Source organism: Bubalus bubalis, chromosome 1 (assembly GCF_019923935.1).
Source record: "Bubalus bubalis isolate 160015118507 breed Murrah chromosome 1, NDDB_SH_1, whole genome shotgun sequence".
In the NCBI taxonomy this organism is placed as follows: Eukaryota; Metazoa; Chordata; class Mammalia; order Artiodactyla; family Bovidae; genus Bubalus; species Bubalus bubalis.
Window position 1 is genome coordinate 19,066,436 of NC_059157.1, and position 23,608 is coordinate 19,090,043.

General features: G+C 40.3%; 1 protein-coding gene across 2 annotated transcripts in view; it reads right to left on the minus strand.

Moving 5' to 3' along the window:
• Positions 1-16,272, minus strand: part of RBPMS (RNA binding protein, mRNA processing factor) — a 244,006-nt gene extending 227,734 nt beyond the window's left edge. The window contains exons 1-2 of one of the 2 annotated variants that reach the window (XM_045164264.1): positions 16,235-16,272; positions 12,011-12,088 (exon numbers count right to left, since the gene is read on the minus strand). In XM_045164264.1, the coding sequence (XP_045020199.1) occupies positions 12,011-12,088; positions 16,235-16,257 (101 nt within the window). In that variant the 5' untranslated portion in view covers positions 16,258-16,272. The remainder of the gene's footprint in view (positions 1-12,010; positions 12,089-16,234) is intronic. The other variant, XM_045164271.1, reaches the window with a different exon arrangement.
• Positions 16,273-23,608: the final 7,336 nt, after the last annotated feature.

Consider the following 23,608-nt stretch of genomic DNA (forward strand, 5'->3'; position numbering starts at 1 on the left):
CCCATTCTGTTGTTTTCCTCTATTTCTTTGCATTGATTGCTGAGGAAGTCTTTCTTTTCTCTTCTTGCTAGTCTTTGGAACTCTGCATTCAGATGCTTATATCTTTCCTTTTCTCCTTTGCTTTTCACTTCTCTTCTTTTCACAGCTATTTGTAAGGCCTCCTCAGACAGCCATTTTGTTTTTTTTGCATTTCTTTTCCATGGGGATGGTCTTGATTCCTGTCTCCTGTACAATGTCACGAACCTCATTCCATAGTTCATCAGGCACTCTATCTATCAGATCTAGGTCCTTAAATCTATTTCCCACTTCCACTGTATAATCATAAGGGATTTGATTTAGGTCATACCTGAATGGTCAAGTGGTTTTCCCTACTTTCTTCAATTTAAGTCTGAATTTGGCAATAAGGAGTTCATGATCTGAGCCACAGTCAGCTCCCTGTCTTGTTTTTGCTGACTGTATAGAGCTTCTCCATCTTTGGCTGCAAAGAACATAATCAATCTGATTTTGGTGTTGACCATCTGGTGATGTCCATGTGTAGAGTCTTCTCTTGTGTTGTTGGAAGAGGGTGTTTGCTATGACCAGTGCATTTTCTTGGCAAAACTCTATTAATCTTTGCCCTGTTTCATTCTGTATTCCAAGGCCAAATTTGCCTGTTACTCCAGGTGTTTCTTGACTTCCTACTTTTGCATTCCAGTCCCCTATTTAGTTAATATTAATGTATCAGTATTGTTCATTAGTTAGAATGAATGCACCTTGCTAAAGTAAGATATTAATAACAGAAGAACTGGATACATGGGAACTCTCTGTACCATCTAATTTTCCTATGAATCTAAACTGTTCTAAAAAAATATATATGTTTTTTAAAACTACCCTTCTCCTCCTCCATCTCACCCTGCCCCCCAGAATCTTCAGGATCAGATAGTTTTACTAGAGAATTCTACCAAACACTTAAAGAAGAATTAAGACCAATTTTATACAACGTATTCCAGGAAATAGAAGAGGAGAGAACATTTTCTAACTAATCTTATGAAGCCAACTAATTTTATGAACCCTGATAACAAAAGCAAATAAAAATACAAGCTAGTGCTTTGTCTTAGTAGTTTGAAGAAATTAAAAGCAAACAAATTTAAGTTTTCTTGTATTGAAAATAACCTATGATTGTATGTTTTGCATTCCTAGAAGTAGGTCAACTGTGTTTTTAAATTGTTATAACTTCACACCTTTTTGAAACCTGCCCTACAAAATTTGTTTGGCTTAAACGTCAAAGCCGTGACAATTTGTTCTTTGATGTGATTGTATTTCCAATTTCTTGTTCATGTAAGATTTCAATAAAACTCAAAAATCTATTCAAAACAAAAACAAAACAACGACAACAACAACAAAACCAAAACAACATCTCTCAGAAAAAGAATTATGAACCATGACCAAATGAGATTTATTCTAGGTATACAAAGCTGGTTCAACATTCAAGAATAAAGAAAAAATTAACACAACATTGTAAAGCAACTATACTCCAATTAAAAATTTTCTAAATCAATAAAGATAATGCACCAGATCAACAAGCTGAAGAGAAATAAATTGTATGACCGTATCAACTTTATGTAGGAAAAATAATTTGGTAAATCCCAGAACTGATTCATGATAAAACTCTTAGAATGTTAGAAATACAAGGGAGATATGTGAACTTAACAAATAGCATCTACAAAATACCCTAGAGCTAATAACACAGTGATGAAAAAATGAATGCTCTCTACGATCAGGGAGCAGTGACTTCCCTGGTGGTCCAGTGGTTAGGACTCTGCTCTTCCACTGCAGGGGGCACTGGTTTGATCCCTCGTTGGAGAACTAAGATCCTGCATGCCACGTGGCATGGCCAATTTTTTTTTTAATTTAATAAAATAAAAATAAATAATTAAAGAAAAAGATCAGGAACAAGGCAAAAAAGTCTACTCTCACTCATATCAACATAGTCCTGGAAGTTCTATCCATTGCAACAAGCAAGAAAAACAAATTTTTTTAAAAGGTAGACAGAGTAGAAAGGAAATAAAATTACCTTTATTTGCAGACAACATGATTGTCTATGTAGAAACCTCAAGAAGTCTACAAAAAAAATCTTTTAGAACTAATAAGTTCAGCAAAGGTTTAGGATATAAGATCAACACACAAAAATACTATAGCATTTCAGTTTGACAGTAGACTTACAGAAATTAAACTTAAAACACAATGCCACTTACAATCGCTCAAATAAAGGAAAAATATTTAAATATACATAAAGCATGATCTGTATGCTGAACATTACAAAACTTCAGTGAAAGAAATCAAAGGAGATCTAAATAAATGAATACACATATTGTGATTATAGCTAGAAAGTCCAACATATTTAAAGTATCAGTTCTCCCCAAACTGACCTATAGATTTAATACAATTCCTATCAAAATCCCAGCAAGATTTTTTTGCACACATAGAGAAGCTTATTCTAAAATTTATAAAGAAAGTCATGGGCTTAAAACAGCTAAACCATCTTGGCAAGAATCAAGTGGAGGAATCACTCACCTATATTGAGGCTTACTGTATCCCTACAGTAATCAAGGTAGAGATATAAATGCAGCAATGGAAGAGAATAAAGATTCTAGAAATAGAGCCACAGAAATACAGTCAATAATTGTTGGTAAAGGTGAGAAAGCAATTCAATGGAGGGAGTAGAACATTTTCAACAAATAGCACTGTAGCAACTGGCCATTCAGAGGCCAAAAAATAAATAAACAAAGCTTGACCTAAACTCTACACCTATGCAAAAATTAACTAAAAATGGATCACTGATTTAACGTAAAATGTAAGGCTGTAACATATTTTAGGTATAAACATAAGAGAAAATCTTGGTCTAGGGCTAGGCAAAGAGCTCTTTGACTTGACACAGAAGCACAATACATAAATGGAAAAACTAATAGATCGGCAGACTTCATCAAAATTGAAAACATTTCCTCTGCAAAAGACCATGTTGAAATGATGAAAAGATAAACTACAGACTGGGAATGAGTACTTGCAAATCACATGTGTGACAAAGCACTAGTATATAAAACACACTCAGAGAACTTGCAAAGTTCAACAGCAAAATAAAAAAAGGTCAATCAGAAAATGGGCAAAAGACGCAAACAGATCTTTCACTGATGAGAATATACAGATGGCGAATAACCACATGAAAGATATTCAACATCATTAGCCCTCAGGGAAATGCAAATCAAAATTACAACAAGATATCACCACACCTCTACCAGAAAGACTAAAATTAAGAAATCTCAGCACTAAATGCTTGTAAGGCTATAGAGAAACTGGATCACTTGTATGTTGTGGGTGGGAATGTAAAAAATATAGCCAGTCTGGAAAACATTTTGGCAGTTTCTCAGAAAGCTAAACATGCAATTACCTTATGATCTAGCAATTGTACTCCTGGGCATTTATCCCAGAGAAAGGAAAAGTTATATTGACACAAAAACTTGAGCATGAATGTTCATGGACGTCTTGTTTGTAATAGACAGAAGCTAGAATCAGCCGAAATGTCCTCCTACAGGTTAACTGTGGAACATCTTTCCTACCACTTAGCAATAAAAAGGAATGAACTACTGATACCCAGGACAACTTGAATGACTCTCCAGGGAATTGTCCTAACTGAAAAAAGCCAGTCCCCAAAGGTTGCACAGTGGATGATTCCATTTACATAACATTTCAAAAAATGACAAAATTTTAGAAATGGGAGAAAGATAGATGTCAGGGTAGGGGACTTGGGGCTGGGGGTGGGGTAGGGCAGGAAGGAGGTGGATGTGGTTTAAAGGGGCATCCTTGTGGTGTTGGAATATTCAGTATTTTGACTCTGGTAGCAGATATATGAGCCTGGTCAGATGATAAAATTGTATAGAACTTAATAAACACACAGGCATGCAAACAAATGAGTATCAATAAAGGAAATTTGAATAAGATCAGTGGATTGTAGCCATGTCAATTACCTGGTCATAATACCATAGTATAATTTTGCCAAGTGCTACCACTAGGGAATACTGGATGAAGGATAGAGAGACTCTCTGTATTATTTCAGACAACTGCATGTAAATCTATAGTTATTGCAACAAAAAGTTTTCAATTAAAATATGCTGTGTAAATACCTAGATGCCATGGTTTTCGATGGGTTTTGATATTATAGCAGCTTAGACGAGTAAATGATGGCACATAAGACGAAGAGAAAGGAATTTGGAAAGGGCAATTTTAAAAAGCAAGGAAGAGAAGCTGTAAGAAATGCCCGACAGAGTCTCTGAATTTTGGAAGTATGGATAACATACTAAGTTGCTAAAAGTACGGAAATTTCCTCTCTACATATTGTCTACTTTCCATTTCTGACTCTTAGAGGAGCTGGTCTATTTGTAATATACAAGTATGAAGCTCTTAATGCATCTGGATCTAATTTATGGAATTCTCTCCATTTTAAGATGGGTATATCTTCTTCCCTTGACTTTCAGTGTCCAACTCAAGCAGTGTTAAACATTTCTGGCAATGATTAATTTACTTATGATTTGTCAAGTGCAATCCTGTAATTTTCAGTTTTCCTTCCAATCTTTCGACTTTGTGCTTCTTGACGTAAATGGTTTACCTTGAGAGTTGCCCAGTGTGGCATAAATGTGTCCATATAAGGCGTGATCAAAAAGCAATGCCACCTCATTTTTATCTTCCTTGTCAGCGACCAGTCATTTGCCAAAAATTATTCTTTGATGTCCCCGAATCTTCTGTTTCTAGTTCTGAAATTACATTAAGGGCCAGTGGTTGGAAGCTAATTAAAAAGAGCTTTGTAGCAAAGTGATTTTAGCTCAGCTGCATCTCATGATCTTCTGCTTTTTAAACATCTCAGATGCTAGGCTCTACCCCACGCTTACTAATTTTATCCCATGAACAATTATTTGAGGTAGGTTACTGTTATTATCACAATTTTACAGATGAAGAGACTTAGGTCAGAGAAGATGGATGACTTGCTCACAGGCACACAGTAAGCCAGGGAGCTGGCATTTGAACCCAGTCAGGCAGTCTGACTCCAGAATCTATACTCTTGACCTCCAAAGCCTCTTAGACTTCCTGAATCACAGTCTCTAAAGTGTTGGTCCAACAAAGCTCTGTCTAGTCTAAGCTATGGTTTTTCCAGTAATCATGTATGAATGTGAGAGTTGGACCATAAAGCAGGCTGAGCTTCAAAGAATTGATGCTTTTGAACTGTGGTGTTGGAGAAGACTCTTGAGAATCCCTTGGACTGCAAGGAGATCCAACCAGTCCATCCTAAAGCTTTGTTGTTCAGTTTCTCAGTCGTGTCTGACTCTTTGAGACCCCATGGACTGCAGCATGCCAGGCTTCCCTGTCCTTCACTATCTCCCGGAGTTTGCTCAAACTCATGTCCATTGAGTCAGTGACACCATCCAACCATCTCATTCTCTGTCATCCCCTTTTCCTCCCACCTTCAATCTTTCCCAGCATCAGGGTCTTTTCCAATGAGTCAACTCTTTGGATCATGTGGCCAAAGTATTGGAGCTTCAGCTTCAGCATCAGTCCTTCCAATGATTATTCAGGACTGATTTCCTTTAGGATGGACTGATTGGTTCTCCTTGTAGTATTATCAGCCCTGAATATTCATTGGAAGGACTCATGCTGAAGCTGAAGCTCCAATACATGGAGCTTTGGCTCCATGATCCAAAGAGTTGACTCATTGGAAAAGACCCTGATGCTGGGAAAGATTGAAGTCAAAAAGAGAAGGGGGTGGCAGAGGATGAAATGGTTAGATAGCATCACCGACTCAATGGACATGAATTTGAGCAAACTCAGGGAGACAGTGAAGGACAGGGAAGCCCGACATGCTGCAGTCCATGGGGTCATAAAGAGCTGGACATGATTTAGCGACTGAACCACAAAAATAAAGTGTGTGTGTCTGAGTATCTCATTTTATTACACAAACATATCTCCACCTTTCCAAGTTTGGAGGCCTCTAGATCAAAAACTCTTCTATTGGAGAAGCTCGTGATCTGAGCTGCTGAAAGTCAGGAGCTAAGAGCTTCCCACTGACCCACGTGGCTGTGCTGAAAGAGGTATCATTTATTTATTTATGACCGCGCTGGGTTTTTGTGGCTGTGTGGGCTTCTCATTGCAGTGGCTTCTCTTGCCGCGGGCTCTCGGGTGCACAGGCTTTAGCAGTTATGGTGCACAAGCTTAGTTGCCTTGGGGCATGTGGAATCTTCCCAGACCAGGGGTGGAACCCATGTCCCCTGCACTGGAAGGTGGATTCCCAACCACTGGACCACCAAGGAAGCCCAGGTAGCATCTGTTGTGGTTATTTTACATCTGTTTTCTCCTTACAACTGCCCTTCGAAGTAAATATTATTATCCTTGTTTTATAATTAGAGAAACTGAGTCTTGGAGAAGATAACCCACCCCGGGTCATTCTCAGTAAGTGGCGAGGCAGAACGGAAACCCAAACCTCTTCCATTAAAGGTCCACCAGTCAATCTCGATCAACTGGTTAGAGCGCCTGCTTGGAGGTATTAGAAAAGAAGTCTTCTCAGAGGCGCTTTGCAATCTTCAAAGCAGAACCATAAACATGATTAGCTTTCAAGATTCCAGGGGAAAACGGTAATGGTAGCACCTCAGGCACTGTGATAAATCTATAGGAAAGATGGATACAACTAGGAGGTCTGCTCCGTGCCCACCCGCCTCCCCTGTCCCACAGAACTTCCTTCCAGTAAAAGAGTAGGCTGAGGAGGTGTCTCCTTCTGGCCTCCCCACTGTCAATTCTCTCTTCCTTTTCTTTTCTCACATCTACCATGAAACTTTGCCATATGCCATAGAGTGTTTTTAAAAAATGTTCTGGGTATGTTGTTAATGTTTGCCCAGGTTAAATAAGACACCATTCATTGGCTTGTATGTAATGATGAAACTCATTAACTGCCGAATGGCTTTATACTCCCTGGTCTAAAATATAGAATATGCTCAATATTAAAAATTAAATTGATCCATCAAAATCTAATGGCTAAATAGGGATATTAAGAAGTCAGAGGCATCATTTGGATCTGTGTAAAATCGTCAAGGGATTCATAAAAATCACTGGCAAATTTTGACACAGGACAGAGCCTGAGGTAGAAATAAAATCTTACACGGACAGAATCACAAATGTGTGATGTCCATTTAGGATAAAGGTTCATCTAATTGTACCCTGGTCTCAGCTTGATGGAATCATTAGCTCTGTCCCATGTCTCAGCCAGGTCTCTTCCAGGGTCACCCGAGGTACACATGCCAACCCCAACAGGGGGTGATCTGGCTATAAATCAGCCAAGGGCTTTCCCTGTGTTGGCATTGTCTTCAGCTCTTTGTAATATTTTAATCATTTCAAAATCTTTCCGGTCGTATCTCTGCTTCACTTAGTGAAACCTCCATTGCTGTTTGTTATTAAAACTTGTTTCAATTTCACTGCATTGGTGTATTGAGTCTTTACATAACTAAGCAATAAATGAAGTACCATGTATGTAATTTGGGTGGATTAACATGACTAATTTTTTACATTAGTTTAATGCTAACTTCAAGGCTTAGGGCTTTCTGCTCATTCCTCAGGGAGTTGTAGTTGATGACCCATGATTTCTTGGTCATTTATCAGTCTTTTTAATCACACCAGAGCTCTTAAGATGTGATAGAAAGAACATACCATCTTTGAAGATGAGAAAATAAAATCTTTTATTTCACTCACTAATCCAGAAGAAGAATATGAATTTGATCCTTTTTAACTATACTTTTTTTAAAGTTTATTTTACAATTGTAATGTAATATATGCTCATTTTAAAATATATGAGAAATAGATAAAAGAATTCCATACATTATAGAATTCCACCACTGAAAGATAATCTCATTTGAAATTTTTTGTTTATTTATTTAAAGTTATTTTTCTCTTCTGTATACTATTTTTTTCTGAACTACACTCATAATGGACATCCAATTTTTAATCTAACTTTTAAAACAACCTTGTAAAAAGGTACTTTCAAATATTATATGTGATATTCTAAGAAATTTATTCTGCTAAATGCTGCTGCTGCTGCTAAGTCGCTTCAGTCGTGTCTGACTCAGTCTGTGCGACCCCATAGATGGCAGCCCACCAGGCTCCCCCGTCCCTGGGATTCTCCAGGCAAGAACACTGGAGTGGGTTGCCATTTCCTTCTCCAATATTCTGCTGAATAAATATATAATAATGTATTCAAAAATTTTTGAGCAGTTTAGACTGTTTTCAATTTTTTTTACCCTTTTCAATCTTAAAAAAAAAGGATCTTATAAAAATAAGGATCTTATAAAAATAAGGATTTTAAACATTTTATTTAAAAAGAAATAATATGGGCTTCCTGAGGAGCCCAGGGTTGTATCAAGCGGTACAGCTGTTTTTTTTTTTAAACCATTTTTTAAACAATGCTTCAGTTAATACCTTTGCATAGTTAACTTTCTCTATATATGTAGAATCTCATTTAGAATCCATTTCCAAAAGTAGAACGACTTTGAAAATGAGTGTTTAGTATTCTGGTATATCTTGTGAAATGGCTGATTTACATTACCAGATTGCTGTTCAAAGGTTTTCAACTCATTACATCCTCAAAAACAGCAGCTATTATACAGGTTTACATCTTTTCGATTAAATAAGCAGAAATTGGGCTTCCCTGGTGGCTCAGATGGTAAAGAATCTGCCAGCAATGCAGGAGACCTGGGTTCTCTATCCCTGGGTCAGGAAAATCCTCTGCAGAAGGGAAAGGCTACCCACTGTAGTATTCTTGCCTGGAGAATTCCATGGACAGAGGAACCTGGTGGGCTGTAGTCCATGGGGTCTCAGAGTTGGACAGGATTGAGTGACTAACATACACGCAGAAATTGGGAGACTTCCCTGGTGGTCCAGTGGTTAAGAGTCCAATGCAGGGGACAATGGTTCCATCCCTGGTTGGGGAACTAACCTCCCTCATGCCCTGAAGCAACTAAGCCCTCGAGGTACCACAGCTGAACTGGAGTGCTCTAGAGCCTGAGCACTTCTGCAACAAAAGATGCTGCATGCTGCAGCTAAGACCTGATGCAGCCAGATAAAATAAATAGATATTTTTTTTTTAAAGAGGCAGAAATTGGTATTTCACTGTTGTTCTAAAACCACTTTGTTTTTAGAAGTAATTATAGTCTTATTAACATTATTTTCTTAGAAATATTATTTCTAGATACAAAATTTAACTGTAACAGCAACAAAAGAAAGCAGAATTCTTTTAACTTCTAACTAAGTGACTTGAAATCATTTTACTTTCACACTATTTACCAGCTTGGTGACTCTGGGAAAATCATTTAGCTTCTATTAGCCTCAGTTTCCTTCTGCATAACATGGGGATAATAATAGCATCTCCCTTATAGGGCTATTACGAAGATAACATTGGATGGTACTTGTAAAGCTCCTGGCATGCAGACAGCAGTCAGTAAAGGACAGTTAAATTACTGCAGCAAAAACTAGCACATTATAAGAGATTATTTTCCAACTAAAAATAAAAAAGGAAAAAATAAAACAATTTTTAAAATAAAAATATAATTATTGCATTCAACTATTATTGGCCTTTTGTGGTAAGAATATTTGCTATTTTAACCATTTTAACAGCCATCACCACTGTTTTCAAAACTTTATCACTCCAAACAAAATTCTGTACCCATTAAGCAGTAACTTCCCATTCCCATTCCCTCACGCCTAAGTAACCCCTAGTCCACCGTCTGTCTGTGTGAATTTGCCTTTTCTAGGTATCTCATCTAAGTGGAATCATACAAGATTCGTCCTTCTGTATCTGACTTATTTCCTTAAACATAGTATCTTCTAAGTTCATTCATGCTGTAATATACATCGGAAGTTCATTCCTTTTCAAGGCTGACTGCTATTCTCTATCGTATGGCTATACCACATTTTGTTTACCCATTCATCTGTGAGGGACACTTGGGTTGCTCCCACCTTTTGGCTATTGTGAGTTATGCTGCTATGAATATTGGTGTACATACCTCAGCCCCTACTTCCAATTATTTTAGGTATACATCTAGGAGTGCAATTGGTGGATCATTTGGTAATTCTATGTTTAACTTTTTTAAGAAACTGCCAGACTGTTTTCCAATGTCTACACCATATTATATTCCAATCAGAAATGTACAAGGATTCATTCTTTATTATACCATCCTGGCAGGTATCGAGTACTATCTCACTGTGGTTTTGATTTTGCATTTCCCTGATGACGGGTGATGTTGAACATCATTTCATGTGCTTATTGGCCATCTGCATATCTTCTTTAGAGAAATGTTTGTTCACATCCTTTGCCTATTTTTAAATTAGCTCCGTTATCTTTTTGTGGTTGAGTTCCGGGAATTTAAAAAAATATAACCCAGGGAATTCCTTAGCAGTCCATTGGTTAGGACTCTGCTTCCATTGCGGGGGGCACAGTTTCAGTCCCTGATTGGGAAACTAAGATCCCACAAGTTGCATGGTGTGGCCAAATAAATAAATAACGCAGATATTGAACCCTTGTCAGATATGCAATTTATAAATATTTTCTTTCATTCTTTGGGCTGTCTTTTTATTCTCTTGATAATGTCTTTTGAGGTACAAAAGTTTTTAATTTTAATCAAGTTTGATTTATCTATTTTTATTTTGTTGCCTGCTTTTGGTGTTATTTTAAAGAAACCGCTGCCAAATTCAAGGTCACAAAGATTTGCCTCTCTGTTTTCTTCTAAGAGTTTTACAGTTTTAGCTTTTAAATCTAGGTCTTTGTCCATTTTTGAGTTAATTTCTATATGCGATGTAAGGTAAAGGTACAGTCTTATTCTCTGGAATGTTGATATCCAGTTTTCCTAGCACTATTCATTTAAAACGCTATTCTTTCCCCCTTCAGGCTGGATATCTTTGCTGAAAATCAGTTCCTGACTTTTAAATGTTAACCCATTAAATAAAATTTATTCCTGTATCTGGACGAGGCAACTGTCTTCTGTCTTCTCCCATTCTTGGAAGGTAAACTCAGCTTGTAAATGCTTAAGGCCCTCTAGACCAACAATAGCCTGAGGACCCCCGACCTGGGAAACCGCGCTTTGTAACCATAGGGGAGGGAGATGCCCTTAGCTGATAGAGGTTCAGTGCCATCTCCACATGCTGATGCACCCACTTGTCTGTCCCTCATGGTCTTTTGTCTCCCACAACTGTCCCTTTCCTGGGGTGTCTAAAATTGAATTTATCATTTTCTTCCCAACATCCACATGGTACTCTTGTTCTCTCTGCTTTCAGAATGCACACCCTGGAGCTGTCTTAAATTCATCTTGTTTATCACCCATCACATCCCATCTTTTAGGAAAAACCTGCGAATTCTTCCTTCACATGTCTGTATTTGCTTCTTCTTCATCATTTCCACACTAGTTCAGGACTTTGTAATAATTTCCTAACTAGTTTCCATGCTCAACCTACCCAACACACCACAAGCTGTTTAGCTCAGGCCACCTGCTTGAAAACCTTAATGACTTTCCTTTGTTTATAGAATAAAGTCCAAAATTTTTGGCACATCCCTCGGAACCTTCCATAATCTTAATCCAATCTTTCCAGCCTGATTGTAGCAACTTCTCCACATAGATCTTTAGCTTTAGCCAGATTAGTTCACTCCCTTCTCCACCCTCACGCCTTGTAGGCTTTTCTATCATTTTCCTCTCTCCTTAGGCTTTTCTCATATCTGCTTTCCCTTCTGTTTCTGTCAAAATCTGATTCATCCATTATGGACGTCCCATCTCTAGTCTATTGGAAGTTTCAAAGGATTCCCTGATAAACAGCATCTCTCTTCCTAAGTTGTGAAAAACTTGAGAAATAAAATGAAGAGGACGTATGAAGATCAGGAGATTGGCTTTACTGATAGAGTTGAGGATTGAATTCAGTGTGAGGGCCAGATAGCTACATAGAAAGCAGATCCACTCACATCACAGTCCCAAGGGGCATGTTCATTTCAGTCACTGCTAGGAGTCCATGAGAACTCTTGCTTTCTGGCAACTCACTCCTGAGAGGAAGAGGAAGTGGCTGAGACAAACTCTTTATAGGAAGGAAAATCAGAATTGAGAATAAAGGCTTCCATATTCTTGCAACCCACTACTAAGAACTGGTACCAGCTTTGTACTCCCACCTATCTCCCCCACCCACCCACTTCTCTCCTCCCATGCCATCGTCACCCACTGCCTGGACCAGTGTAATTGCCTGTAGCAGAACTGTCTTCTGCACCCACCCTGCAGCTCTAGAAATAATCATTCCTGGCAAAGTGGCCGGAAGAGTGTTTTAACAGATGAATCTGATTGTTTCTCCTCTTCTTTTTTTGTAGTTCACCGATCAAAGATCAAATCCACATTCCCTGCATTGGAAGGTGGGGTCTTAACCACTGGACCACCAGGGAAGTCCTGTTTCTCTTCTTAAATTCCTTCAGTAGATTCTCATCGCTCTTGGGATCAAGACCAAAGTGCTTATCTCCCCAGGTCCTGAGTGGTCTGGCTCCAGTCTCTTCCTGTTCTTCCCTCTTCCCTATTATTTTCACTACATAGGGCATTTCAAACATTTTAAGTTGCCGTTTATTTTTACATTAAGAACATTGCATGTGTTGTTCCCTTTGAGAGTAATGCTTATTCCCTTCTCCTTTCTTCTTGCTTTTCTTCTCTTTTTTTCCCCAGTTAACTCCTACTCATTTATAGATCTCAGCTGTCACATCCCTTCCATAGGGAATTCTTCCCTGACCTGACCCCCTCCTTTGAGCCCTCTTAACTCCCTCAACTTCCTTCCTTCAACTTACCATAAGTTATTATTATATATTGTGTGATTTTTAAAATTGGAGTTTAGTTGCTGGGAGTCCATGAGAATGCTTGCTCTCTGGCCACTCACTCCTGAGAGGAAGAGGAAGGGGCTGAGACAAGCTCTTCACAGGAAGGAAAATCAATACTGAGTATAGTGGCTTCCCTGGTGACTCAGTCAGTAAAGAGTCCACCCACAATGTGGGAGAACCGGGTTCAATCCCTGGGTCGGGAAGATCCCCTGGAGATGGAAATGGCAACCCCTTATAGTCTTGCCTGGAGAATTCCATAGAAAGAGGAGCCTGGTGGGCTATAGTCCTTGGGGTCACAAAGAGTCGGACATGGCTAAGTGACTAACTTTCACTTTTTCATAATTGCTTTACACTGTTAGCTTCTGCTGTATAGCAAAGTGAATAAGCTACACGTATACATATGTCCCCTCTTCCTTGGGTTTCCCTCCCATTTAGGTCACCACAGGGCACTGACTAGAGTTCCCTGTGCTATACAGCCAGCTCTCAGTAGCTATCTATTCCGTACATAGTATCAATAGTGTATAAATGTCAATCCCAATCTCCCAATCCATCACACACACACACCCCCCCCCCCTTACTATATGATCTTTTAAGGTCTACTTTCTCTCTAGGCTCTCATGGGAGCCATGGGGCCGTGGCTGTTTGCCCACTCTTGTGTTTCCCAGCAATGAGCACAGTCCCCAGTCCTCCTCAGAGACATCCAGTCAATAGTTACTGAATAAGCAAAAAGCAAGCTCAACTTGAACTTCCACTATTAAGCCAGAAATGCTCTCTCCCTCCTCTGAAAACCCACGGCACATGATTTCCCTCCCCTCTTCCCCACTCACTCCCACGGCAGTTACAACACACTGCCTCGTAGTGTGGCTAAATGCACCTGTCTGGTGTCCCCCGCTGGATTGTGAGTGCCTGAGGACCAGGGATCAGAGCAGCTATGCAGCTGTAATTCTCATAGTGCTTAGCCCAATTTCTAACACTTGACATGTGTACAGTAACAACTTATTCAAAAAAATTAATAAAGATGTTGGCTTGTCTCTTTCTGTTCCTAGCAACGTTGGTGGTGTGATGAGAGGAAGTTATAATTCCCTGATGTTGGGAAATGCCACAGAGACCGCATTTTATAGGTTGGAGCTAGGAAAAGATATTAGGATGTAGTCCTTTTATTGCAAGAACATCTCTGCCAATTTGCTTGGCGAAGCAAAGCCTTTTCTGAAAACACAGCAACTGGTTCTAATTTTACGCAAAAAAGTCTCTATTTAACCCCAAAGCTATATCCACCCAAAGGTGAGCTGTTTTTATTCATTCACTTGAATTATATTTATTTGCTAATGATCATATACCTGTTAAAACAGTATGTAAGTGTTTCAACCTTTAGCTTTTCACTCTCCTTCATAGTGGAGGAAGTGGGGCAAGGATGTCAGAAATGTGGGATGAACAGGCCAGAGCCAAGAGTGCGGACAACCACAAGAAGGACCAGATCTCTTTCTGGGATGAACTGGGCAAGCCTGCCTGCGCAAAAGTGCAGAGATTCTCAGCCTGGGGGCCATTTAGCTTGAGGCAGGGTTTTTCAGAGAAAGTGCTGTGTCAGAGAAAGCTGCAAACCCAGCCGGAGGAGACCTGGATTGTGAGGGCAAGCAGAGCAAGTCAGAAAGGGAGGGCAGAAAGTTTAATGAGTAAGGAGGAAAGAGATAACATGCGATGGCTTTCTCTAACATCCTCCTCCAGGGCCCTGTCTCTCAGCTCACACTCAACTCTGTGGTCTGTGTCCTGGAGCCAGGTCCTACCCTCCCCAAGCCCAGGCCAAACCAACTCAGCTCTGGCTGAGAAATGTGCATGTTAAGAGCCTGCTTGGTGAGGGCTGGGGAGTGAGGAGGTTGCCTGGGGGTACGAAGAGAATGATGTGGGGGAGGAGAAAGGTACAGCGAGGGAGAGGTCCTCGGTTTAGTATTAGCAAAATGAGTCCTTGATTCTGGGGGCACCCAGTGGACCCTGCTTTCAGTCAACCCAGGTTGCAGGAGGCCTGGGGCAGCTCCTCAAGGATTCCAGGGTAGACCATGAAGGGGGCTGGCAGGGGCGCTTCTCACACATCCCTGCCATTGAGATGCTTACAAGTTAGTACTTTGCAGATGGTCAAAATCACAACTGACTAAGAAAAGACACTAATTCACATGTGGGAAGGTACACGTTCGGATGCATGCTCCAAAGCCCGAGATACTGGGTGAACTATGCAGAGAGTGTGTCAGAGCTTCTGAAATCATACACTCAGGAATATGTCCCTGGTGGAGGAGCTCAGAGAAAACCATCACACGTTATCTATTTCCTCCTTACTCATTAAAGCTTCTGCCGTCCCTTTATAACCTGTTCTGCTTGCCCTCTGATGGTCTTCTGCCTGGATTCTGACTCCTCGGAGGACCTTCACAACAGCGCTGCCTTTTGAGTGGGTTTTTAATTCTCAACCCTGTCTCTCTGCTCATACTTAACTCCATGATCTGTGTCCTGGAGCTGGGTCCTGCCCTCCCCAAGCCCAGGTCAAACCAACTCAGATCTGGATGAGAAATGTACACATTAAGAGCCTGCTTGGCGGGACTTCCCTGGTGGTCCAGTGGCTAAGACTCCACACTCCCAATGCAGAGGGCCCAGATTGGATCCCAGTTCAGGGAACCAGATCCTGCATGCTGCAACTAAGAGTTTACATGCTGCAACCAAGATCAGATATTTGCATACCGCAATTAAGATCCGATGCAGCCAAATAACTAAAAATAAATACTAAAAAAAGGAAAGAGAGAGAGAGCCTGCTTAGCAATGATATTGAATTGTGTACTGTTCAAAGTGAGTTAGACACATTCTTACCCACTGTGAGCACATAAGCTAAACCAAAATAGATGGACACAGAAGAGACATAGTAATGGGCTACACACCAGAGGAGAAGGCAATGAAAAGATTTATATTATAAAAATCAACGGGATTGTCATCATTCTCCCTTATCTACTCGGAGCCTTAAGCATCACCCCTGTGTGGATGACTGCTAAGTGTCTGTCTCCAGTGCGAGCGTGCTAAGTCACTTCAGTCATGTCTGACTCTTTGCGACTCCATGGACTGTAGACCTCCATGCTCTTTTGCCCATGGGATTCTCCAGGCAAGGATACTGGAGTGGATTGCCACTTCCTCCTCCAGGGATCTTCCCAAGCCAGGGGTCAAACCCGCATCTCTTCGGTCCCTTACGTCTCCTGCATTGGCAGGCAGGCTCTTTACCACTAGCACCACCCAATTTACTTACTGCCATATTCAACTTCCGATTGGAAATCTGCAATTGAGTCAGAAACATCTGCTTAAATATCTCACCCTCCAAGGTGGAAATTTCCCATCCAAATATATCACTCTTTGTCCCAGTATCCCTTTCCCAGAATTTCTCTTCTCAGCTGGTTTCTTTGTACCTACACCAAACATGGACATTATGTTAGCAGTTTATAGATTATGTCTTCATAACCGAACTTATTAATTTCCCCTAAACCTATTAGCACCTGAAACATCAACATTAACTCCTGTTTCTCTTCCATCCCTTCCATTAAATTTTCTACCCATGTCCTTGGTTCAATCTACAAATAGTGTGATTATCATTTTTGAGAAAAAAAAAGTCTCGTTTATTTATACAGAGAGAGCCAAAGGATCTTTGCAAACTGAGATATCTGACATTGAGCTTAGGCAGTGCTGCAAATTTGAAACCAGGCCACAGTGCAACACAAGGCTTCCTAACGTAATGGGCCATCCACGGGTTATTTGAAGCTGTTCTTGATCATTGATTTTATGTGTATACAACATTCATATAATAAAATCCCATTTGATTTTTTAAAATAGAAACTCATGTTTTAGCCCAATGTTTAATATAGCACTATTTACAATAGTCAAGAAATGGAAACAGCCTAAATGTCCCTAAATAAAGAAATGATAAATATATACATACACACACACACACACACAATGGAATGGATGTGTGTGTGTATATATACATATATACATATACAATGGAATACTGCTCAGTCATAAAAAAGAATGATATCATACCATTTGCAGTAACATGGATGGACCTAGAAATTATCATACTAACCAACTCAATGGACATGAGTTTGAGCAAACTCCGAGAGATAGTAAAGGCCAGGGAAGCCTGACATGCTGCAGTTCATGAGGTCGCAAAGAGTCAGACACAGCTTAGCAACTAAACAACAAGTGAAGTAAATCAAAGAAAGACAAATACCATATATCACTTATATGCGGAAACTAAAAATATGACAAATGAACTTATCTACAAACAAGAAACAGACTCACAGACACAGAGAACAGACTTACGGCTGCCAAGGGGGAGTAGGTGGGGGAAGAATGAACTGGAAGTTTGGGATTAGCAGATGCAAACTACTCTATATAGAATGAATAAATACAGTCCTACTGAAGAGCACAGGGAACTATATTCATATCCTGTGATAAGCCATAATGGGAAAGCATATGAAAAAGAATAAATTTATATATGTATAACGGAATCAATTTGCTGTACACCAGAAACCAACACAATGCTGTAAATCATCTACACTTCAATAAAATAATTTTTAAGAAAAGTTATATTTTAGTAGACCCTGCTACAAGCTCAATTATACTTCTCATAGATTTATCCTCATAGCAACAGGTATATCCACACCAGATTCATTCTCAGTACCGTTCACCTCCATAATCCTCTCTTCTTTTGCGGGGGATATTTTGCCACTTAGAACTATTCTGAACAGCACCCAGAAGTCATGTTAAATTCAATATTTATGTTTTCAATCAGAGAGCTAACTGGAGGAGGAGAAAGACTGAAGGCAATAGATTTCTGGGGAGAGGAAGGAAGAACCCCAGGTAAACAGAAGTTTGAGGAAAAGGTAACCCAGTGGACTAGAAGATAGATTCGTCCACAGACAATTTCCCATGGTGGGAGAAGACTTGGACAGAAAAATGCCAGCGTGGTGAAGTGTAGTCAAGACAGCTCTGCCTCCACAGGTATGTCAGCTATTTGGGGAGGATATTTGGGTGTCTTTCTACCTTCCTGACCCACTGTCTAGGGTCGGGGCAGCTAGCCAGTGAAAACAAGAGAGTCGGCAGCACAAAGCAGGTTAGATTCAATCAAGGAGTCTCGTGATAAAGGCAATTTAAGAAAGTGTTTCAAATCTATTCTTAATTTGGAAGCTCTGCTTAGTGTAAAGCTTAACAAGCAAAGGGCTGAGATTCAAAATTACTGATAACAACTTGTCCCAATAGAAAATCATAATATACTCATTTATAGAGCTTGTATTCTTCTCATGCCTTAACACCAGATTCACATTTATAACAACATAAATTGTATAACAACTGATATACTTATCCAGCTAGTTCAGGAGCTATTCTGAGCCCCTGAGATACACTGCGCTTTGATTTTTGCGAAACTAATCTTTTATATTTTGGGAAAAAATTCATTCAGGTACCAGATTCTCTTCTATTTAACTTCCCCTTTCTTTTGCTTTTGGAAAACTCCCTAAAAGTCCACTTGGATGTTTTTGATCACTTTAAGAATGGTGAAATTATTTCCTCTTTTTTTGGGGGAAAAAAAAAAAAAAGCAGATGCGATGCATTTTTATGCCCTTAACTAAAAAATGGCTTTGTTTTTAATAACGTTGGCATGTACTAAATATGGTGGCAGATGATAAGAAAGACCTTATTTAAAGAAAGTCCATTTTGAGTACCTGTATTTGTAAATATGAAACAAATTTATTTCTGTACAGGCTCAATGCGGTGTGTTACTTTTATTTAAGTATGTTACTGTCCTTTTGCTTACTTTTACTATAAACATGACTCAGTGATGACTTACTTCTGTAAACAACAAAACTTGAAAAGTACATTATCTGAGTCAGTATGAATTTTCAAAAATAACTAAGTTCCAGGAAAGACTCAATGGTCCTTCCTGATATGAGTTTATGAGACTAGGTTGTAAATTGTTACAATACTTTCAGCTAATGGAGAAGCAAGAAAAGGGTCACCCACAGGATCAAATTTGAATTATAGAATTTTTCATTATTAAGAGATCATCAGGGACTTCCCTGGTGGTCCAGTGGCTAAGACTCTGATTTCCCAAAGCAGGGGACCAAGATTTGATCCCTGGTTGGGAAATTAGATCCCACATGCTGCAAATTAACCCTAACCCTAAAGATTCTCCATGCCACAGCTAAGACTCAGCAGAGCCAAGCAAATAAAAATAAATAAGTATTTTTAAAGAAGAGATCAGTTTGATCACTCAATAAATATACAGTATCTTGAACCGATGATTACCACGATGTTGTCAAACACAGGTCTACTCCTTGGTCAGTGCAGACATTACCTGAGTACTTGTTATCACCTCCACGTGACTCAAAGGTGAGCAGAAATTGAGACATGCAGTCTTTCTAGAACTGGGACTTGCTCTCTTTTTATTTTATTACTGCCTCATCTTGGTGAGAAACAGAATCATAATGCTACATGGTGATGCTGCCAGACCAAGTCTCCAAATATGAGAAGAGCTTCCTTGCACATGAGCTCAGGTGTTAGGCGGCACTCAGGCAAAGGCCACGCGTACCTCTCTCCCAGACTGGAGCCCACGGGAGAGAAGCCCAGGAATGAGGGACCCCAGGTGTTGCTGAGAGAGACCTTGAAAGACCTTAAACAAGAGTACTCTCCTCCTAGAGAGCCTAATGGAGGTGCCACGACCTCATGCGGAAACTAATTTCATCCACAAACAGCTTTTTCTTTTAGGAAACACATTCTTTCATTGAGCAAACTTTGCCTAATTGCAACACCCAGCCATCAGCCCTATTCCATGCCACACCAGCCCTACGGTAGGTATCTTCAGATTGTGTATCTTTTTAAAAGCTACCTCTGGAACTTCCCTGGTGGTGCAATGGTTAGGACTGTGTGTTTCCACTGCTGTGGGCTGGGGTTTGATCCCTGGTCGGAGAACTAGGATCCCCTCAAACCCTGTCAGTCAGTTCAGTCGCTCAGTCGTGTCCGACTCTTTGTGACCCCATGAGTCGCAGCACTCCAGGCCTCCCTGTCCCTCACCAACTCCTGGAGTTCACTCAGACTCACGTCCATCGAGTCAGTGATGCCATCCAGCCATCTCATCCTCTGTCGTCCTCTTGTCCTCCTGCCCCCAATCCCTCCCTGCATGCGTGGCAAAAAAAAAAAAAAAAAAAAAAAAATCCAGAATCAGATACATTAAAAAGAAGTCTAAAAGCTACCCTTTTACCATGAACTTGTAGGCAATTAAAACATTCCCAGGGTTTCTATTTTTTTAATCAAAGTTGATATTAGGTTCATTCTCCCTTGGCTACACTTTGTCTATTTTAAGATAAGGTGTGTATTCTATTTTGTTTTGGGTTTTTAATCTATCAATCTCAGCTATCGAGATAATATTGAATCCCAGCCCTTCCTAAAGATTAGAAGGAAATCCACATTTACTGAATCTCTCTCCTGGGTGTTTAACTTCTGCTGTGCAGTCTAATTCTCGCAAAGCCTCTAGGAGGTATTCTCATTTGCTGAGACTCAGAGAAGGAAATCGAAGCCCACAAAAGCTCCCATAGCTCGTGCGTGGACGCTTGGGTGGAACCCTCCAGTGTGCCGACAGTCCCTTATAACGTGGCATCAATCATAAACAGGATACACGGTCTTCCGTGTGTCCATTGGGAAGCTAGCAAAAACAGTTCAGTGAGCAGGACTAGGGCCAGACAGTGGGGAGCCCTCTTTAGGCTCACGCAGGGCCAACAGCCCACTCAGTTTGTTCTATCACCCGCAGATCCCGTCACCTGTACATGGAACCCACGTGTCTCCTCTGACCAAGAGACCCTGAGGGATTCTGTTACACATCTATTGCAAATCATAGCACACAGGACACAGCCTTCTCTATTTTTTAAATTAATCTTAAAAAAATCTTTTAAAATAACTGAAGCTAGTTTGATTGTATCTTTCACTTGTTCCTTTTCTCGGTTTACTTACCATCTGTTATTCACTAATTTTTAGGTTTTGCTGGGAATCAAAATCAAACCAATTCTGGTCTACATTCTCTGGAATACACGTTTCTTCCCTGGTTGAATTTTTGTGCATTTGGTTGCTCTCTGTTTTAAGTGTGTAAATGATTACTGAGAATGGCTCAGATTACATTTTTTTTTTCCAGATTACATTTTTATACAACCATTGGATGTACTTCAATTTGTGTTTTTTTTTAATGGAGGTATGAATGACACAAAACATGATGTTGTTTCAGTTATACAGCATAATGATTCAATATTTGTACATATTATGAAACAACGAGCACAAGGAGTCTGGTTAACATCCCTCACTATACAAAGTTTCAGAATTTATTTCTTTCGATGAGAACTTTAAGATTTACTCTCTTAGCAACTTTCAAATATGCAGCACTGTATTATTATTTATAGTAATTTGGGCGTTGTACATTACATCCCAGGACGTATTTATTGTATAACTGGAAATTTGTACCTTTTGACTCTGTTTCCCCATTTTATCCATCCCTAGACCCTGTCTGAGGCAACCACCAATCTCTTCTCTGTAAATCTGTTTTGTGTTTTTTTTAAGATTCCACATGTAAGTGAAATCATATGGTATTTGTCTTTCTCTGTCTGACTGATTTCACTTAGCCTACTAGCCTCTAGATCCATCCTTATTATCACAAATGGCAAGATTTCATTGTATTTTTTATGGCTGAGTCGTATTCCATTGTATTTACATACATACTGTTTTCTTTATCCATTGCTCTATTGACGGGCACTTAGGTTGTTTCCATATCTTGGCAATTGTAAATAACACTGCAATAAACATGGGGGTGGGCTTCCCTGGTGTCTCAGACGGTAAAGAATCCGCCTGCAATGCAGGAGCCCTGGGTTCGATCCCTTGGGTGGGAAGATCCCCTGAAGGAGGAAATGGCAACCCACTCCAGTATTCTTGCCTGGAGAATCCCCATGGACAGAGGAGCCTGGTGGGCTACAGTCCATGGGATTGCAAAGAGTCAGGCACGACTGAGTGACTACACGCACACAAACGTGGGAGTACATACATCTTTTCAAATTTCATGTTTTTGTTTTCTTTGGAAAAATACCCAAGAGTAGGATTGCTGGATCATATGGTAGTTCTATTTTTAGTTTTTTTAGGTACTTCCACCTTAAAGGAAATCAACCCTGAATATTCAATGGAAGGACTGATGCTGAAACTGAAGCTCCAATACTTCGGCTGCTGCTGCTAAGTCACTTCAGTCGTGTCCGACTCTGTGTGACCCCATAGACGGCAGCCCACCAGGCTCCCCCATCCCTGGGAATCTCCAGGCAAGAACACTGGAGTGGGTTGCCATTTCCTTCTCCAATGCATGGAAGTGAAAAGTGAAAGTGAAGTTGCTCAGTCGTGTCCGACTTAGCGACCCCATGGACTGGAGCCTACCAGGCTCCTCCATCCGTGGGGTTTTCCAGGCAAGAGTACTGGAGTGGGATGCCATTGCCTTCTCCGAATACTTCGGCTACCTGATGTGAAAAGCTGACTCAGTAGAAAAGACCCTGATGCTGGGAAAGATTGACGCCAAAAGGAGAAGCGGGTAGCAGAGGATGAGATCGTTAGATAGCATCATCAACTCAATGGACGTGAATTTGAACAAGCTCTGGAGACGGTGAAGGACAGGGAAGCCTGACGTGCTGCAGTCCATGGGGTCACAAAGAGTTGGACACAACTGAGCGACTGAACAGCAACCATACAGTTCTCTATAGTGGCTGTGCCAATTTACATTCCCACTAGCAGTGCACGAGGGTTCCCTTTTCTCATGTTTCTTTGACATTAAAGTGACAAAGGTTTCATATCAGAAGTGTCTCTGCTATTCCTGGTCCCATTAGAAAGCTATCTTTCTCTTCTAATACTATTTTTAATACCCAGTTGTTGTTTTTTTTTTTTTACCTGACTTCAGGGTTATCTTTCTATAAACAGAATCTAGGGACTCTCCTCCTCACCCTTTCATTGGCGATATTCAAAACTGAACTAAGTGTCAATGAACCTCTGAGAGTCATAGTTGTGGTGCTTAATCTTCCACAAAATCCTAGAGTGAGTCAAGTTCAAGTTCAAGGTCAGACTTACCCTTCTTCTTTGCAGTCTGAAGTGTGTCTGGGTGATCTCTCTTCCAGTTTTCTTGTCACGTAAGCATGCACAGAAAGCCAGTGAGATGAAACAGCAAAGGACTGATGTTTTGCTTTTCGAACGTCTGAGGGTTAAGTGAGTCTGAAGTTGGCTCAGCGGGGTTGCCTGGTGTGGCGCTGCTACTGATGGGCCTGCTCGTCCAGCTGGGTTCACTTAAGGCGCCTTAACTGCTTATCTGCTCCCCCATTTCAGCATGGCTCTTCCCGCATTCCTGACAGCACTTAGCTCGACCTAATGGACAGAATGTGAATCCCAGATGGTACCGTCTCATAAATCCAACCTACCGACCATGCATTTACGTCTTCAGCAGGCACGGAAACTACAACATACTCAATCCAGGTGTTTTACATTTTAAGATAAGTCAGGTGCCCTTGCAGGGAATTTGAACTAGTTTAGAGCAAGTCCACAGTTTTGTTTGCTGTACCCACTGGTGTGGGTTGGGTGACCCTGCTCAACTAAGAGGGCTCCCCATGGGCAGGGCCAGTGGGAAGCTTGTCT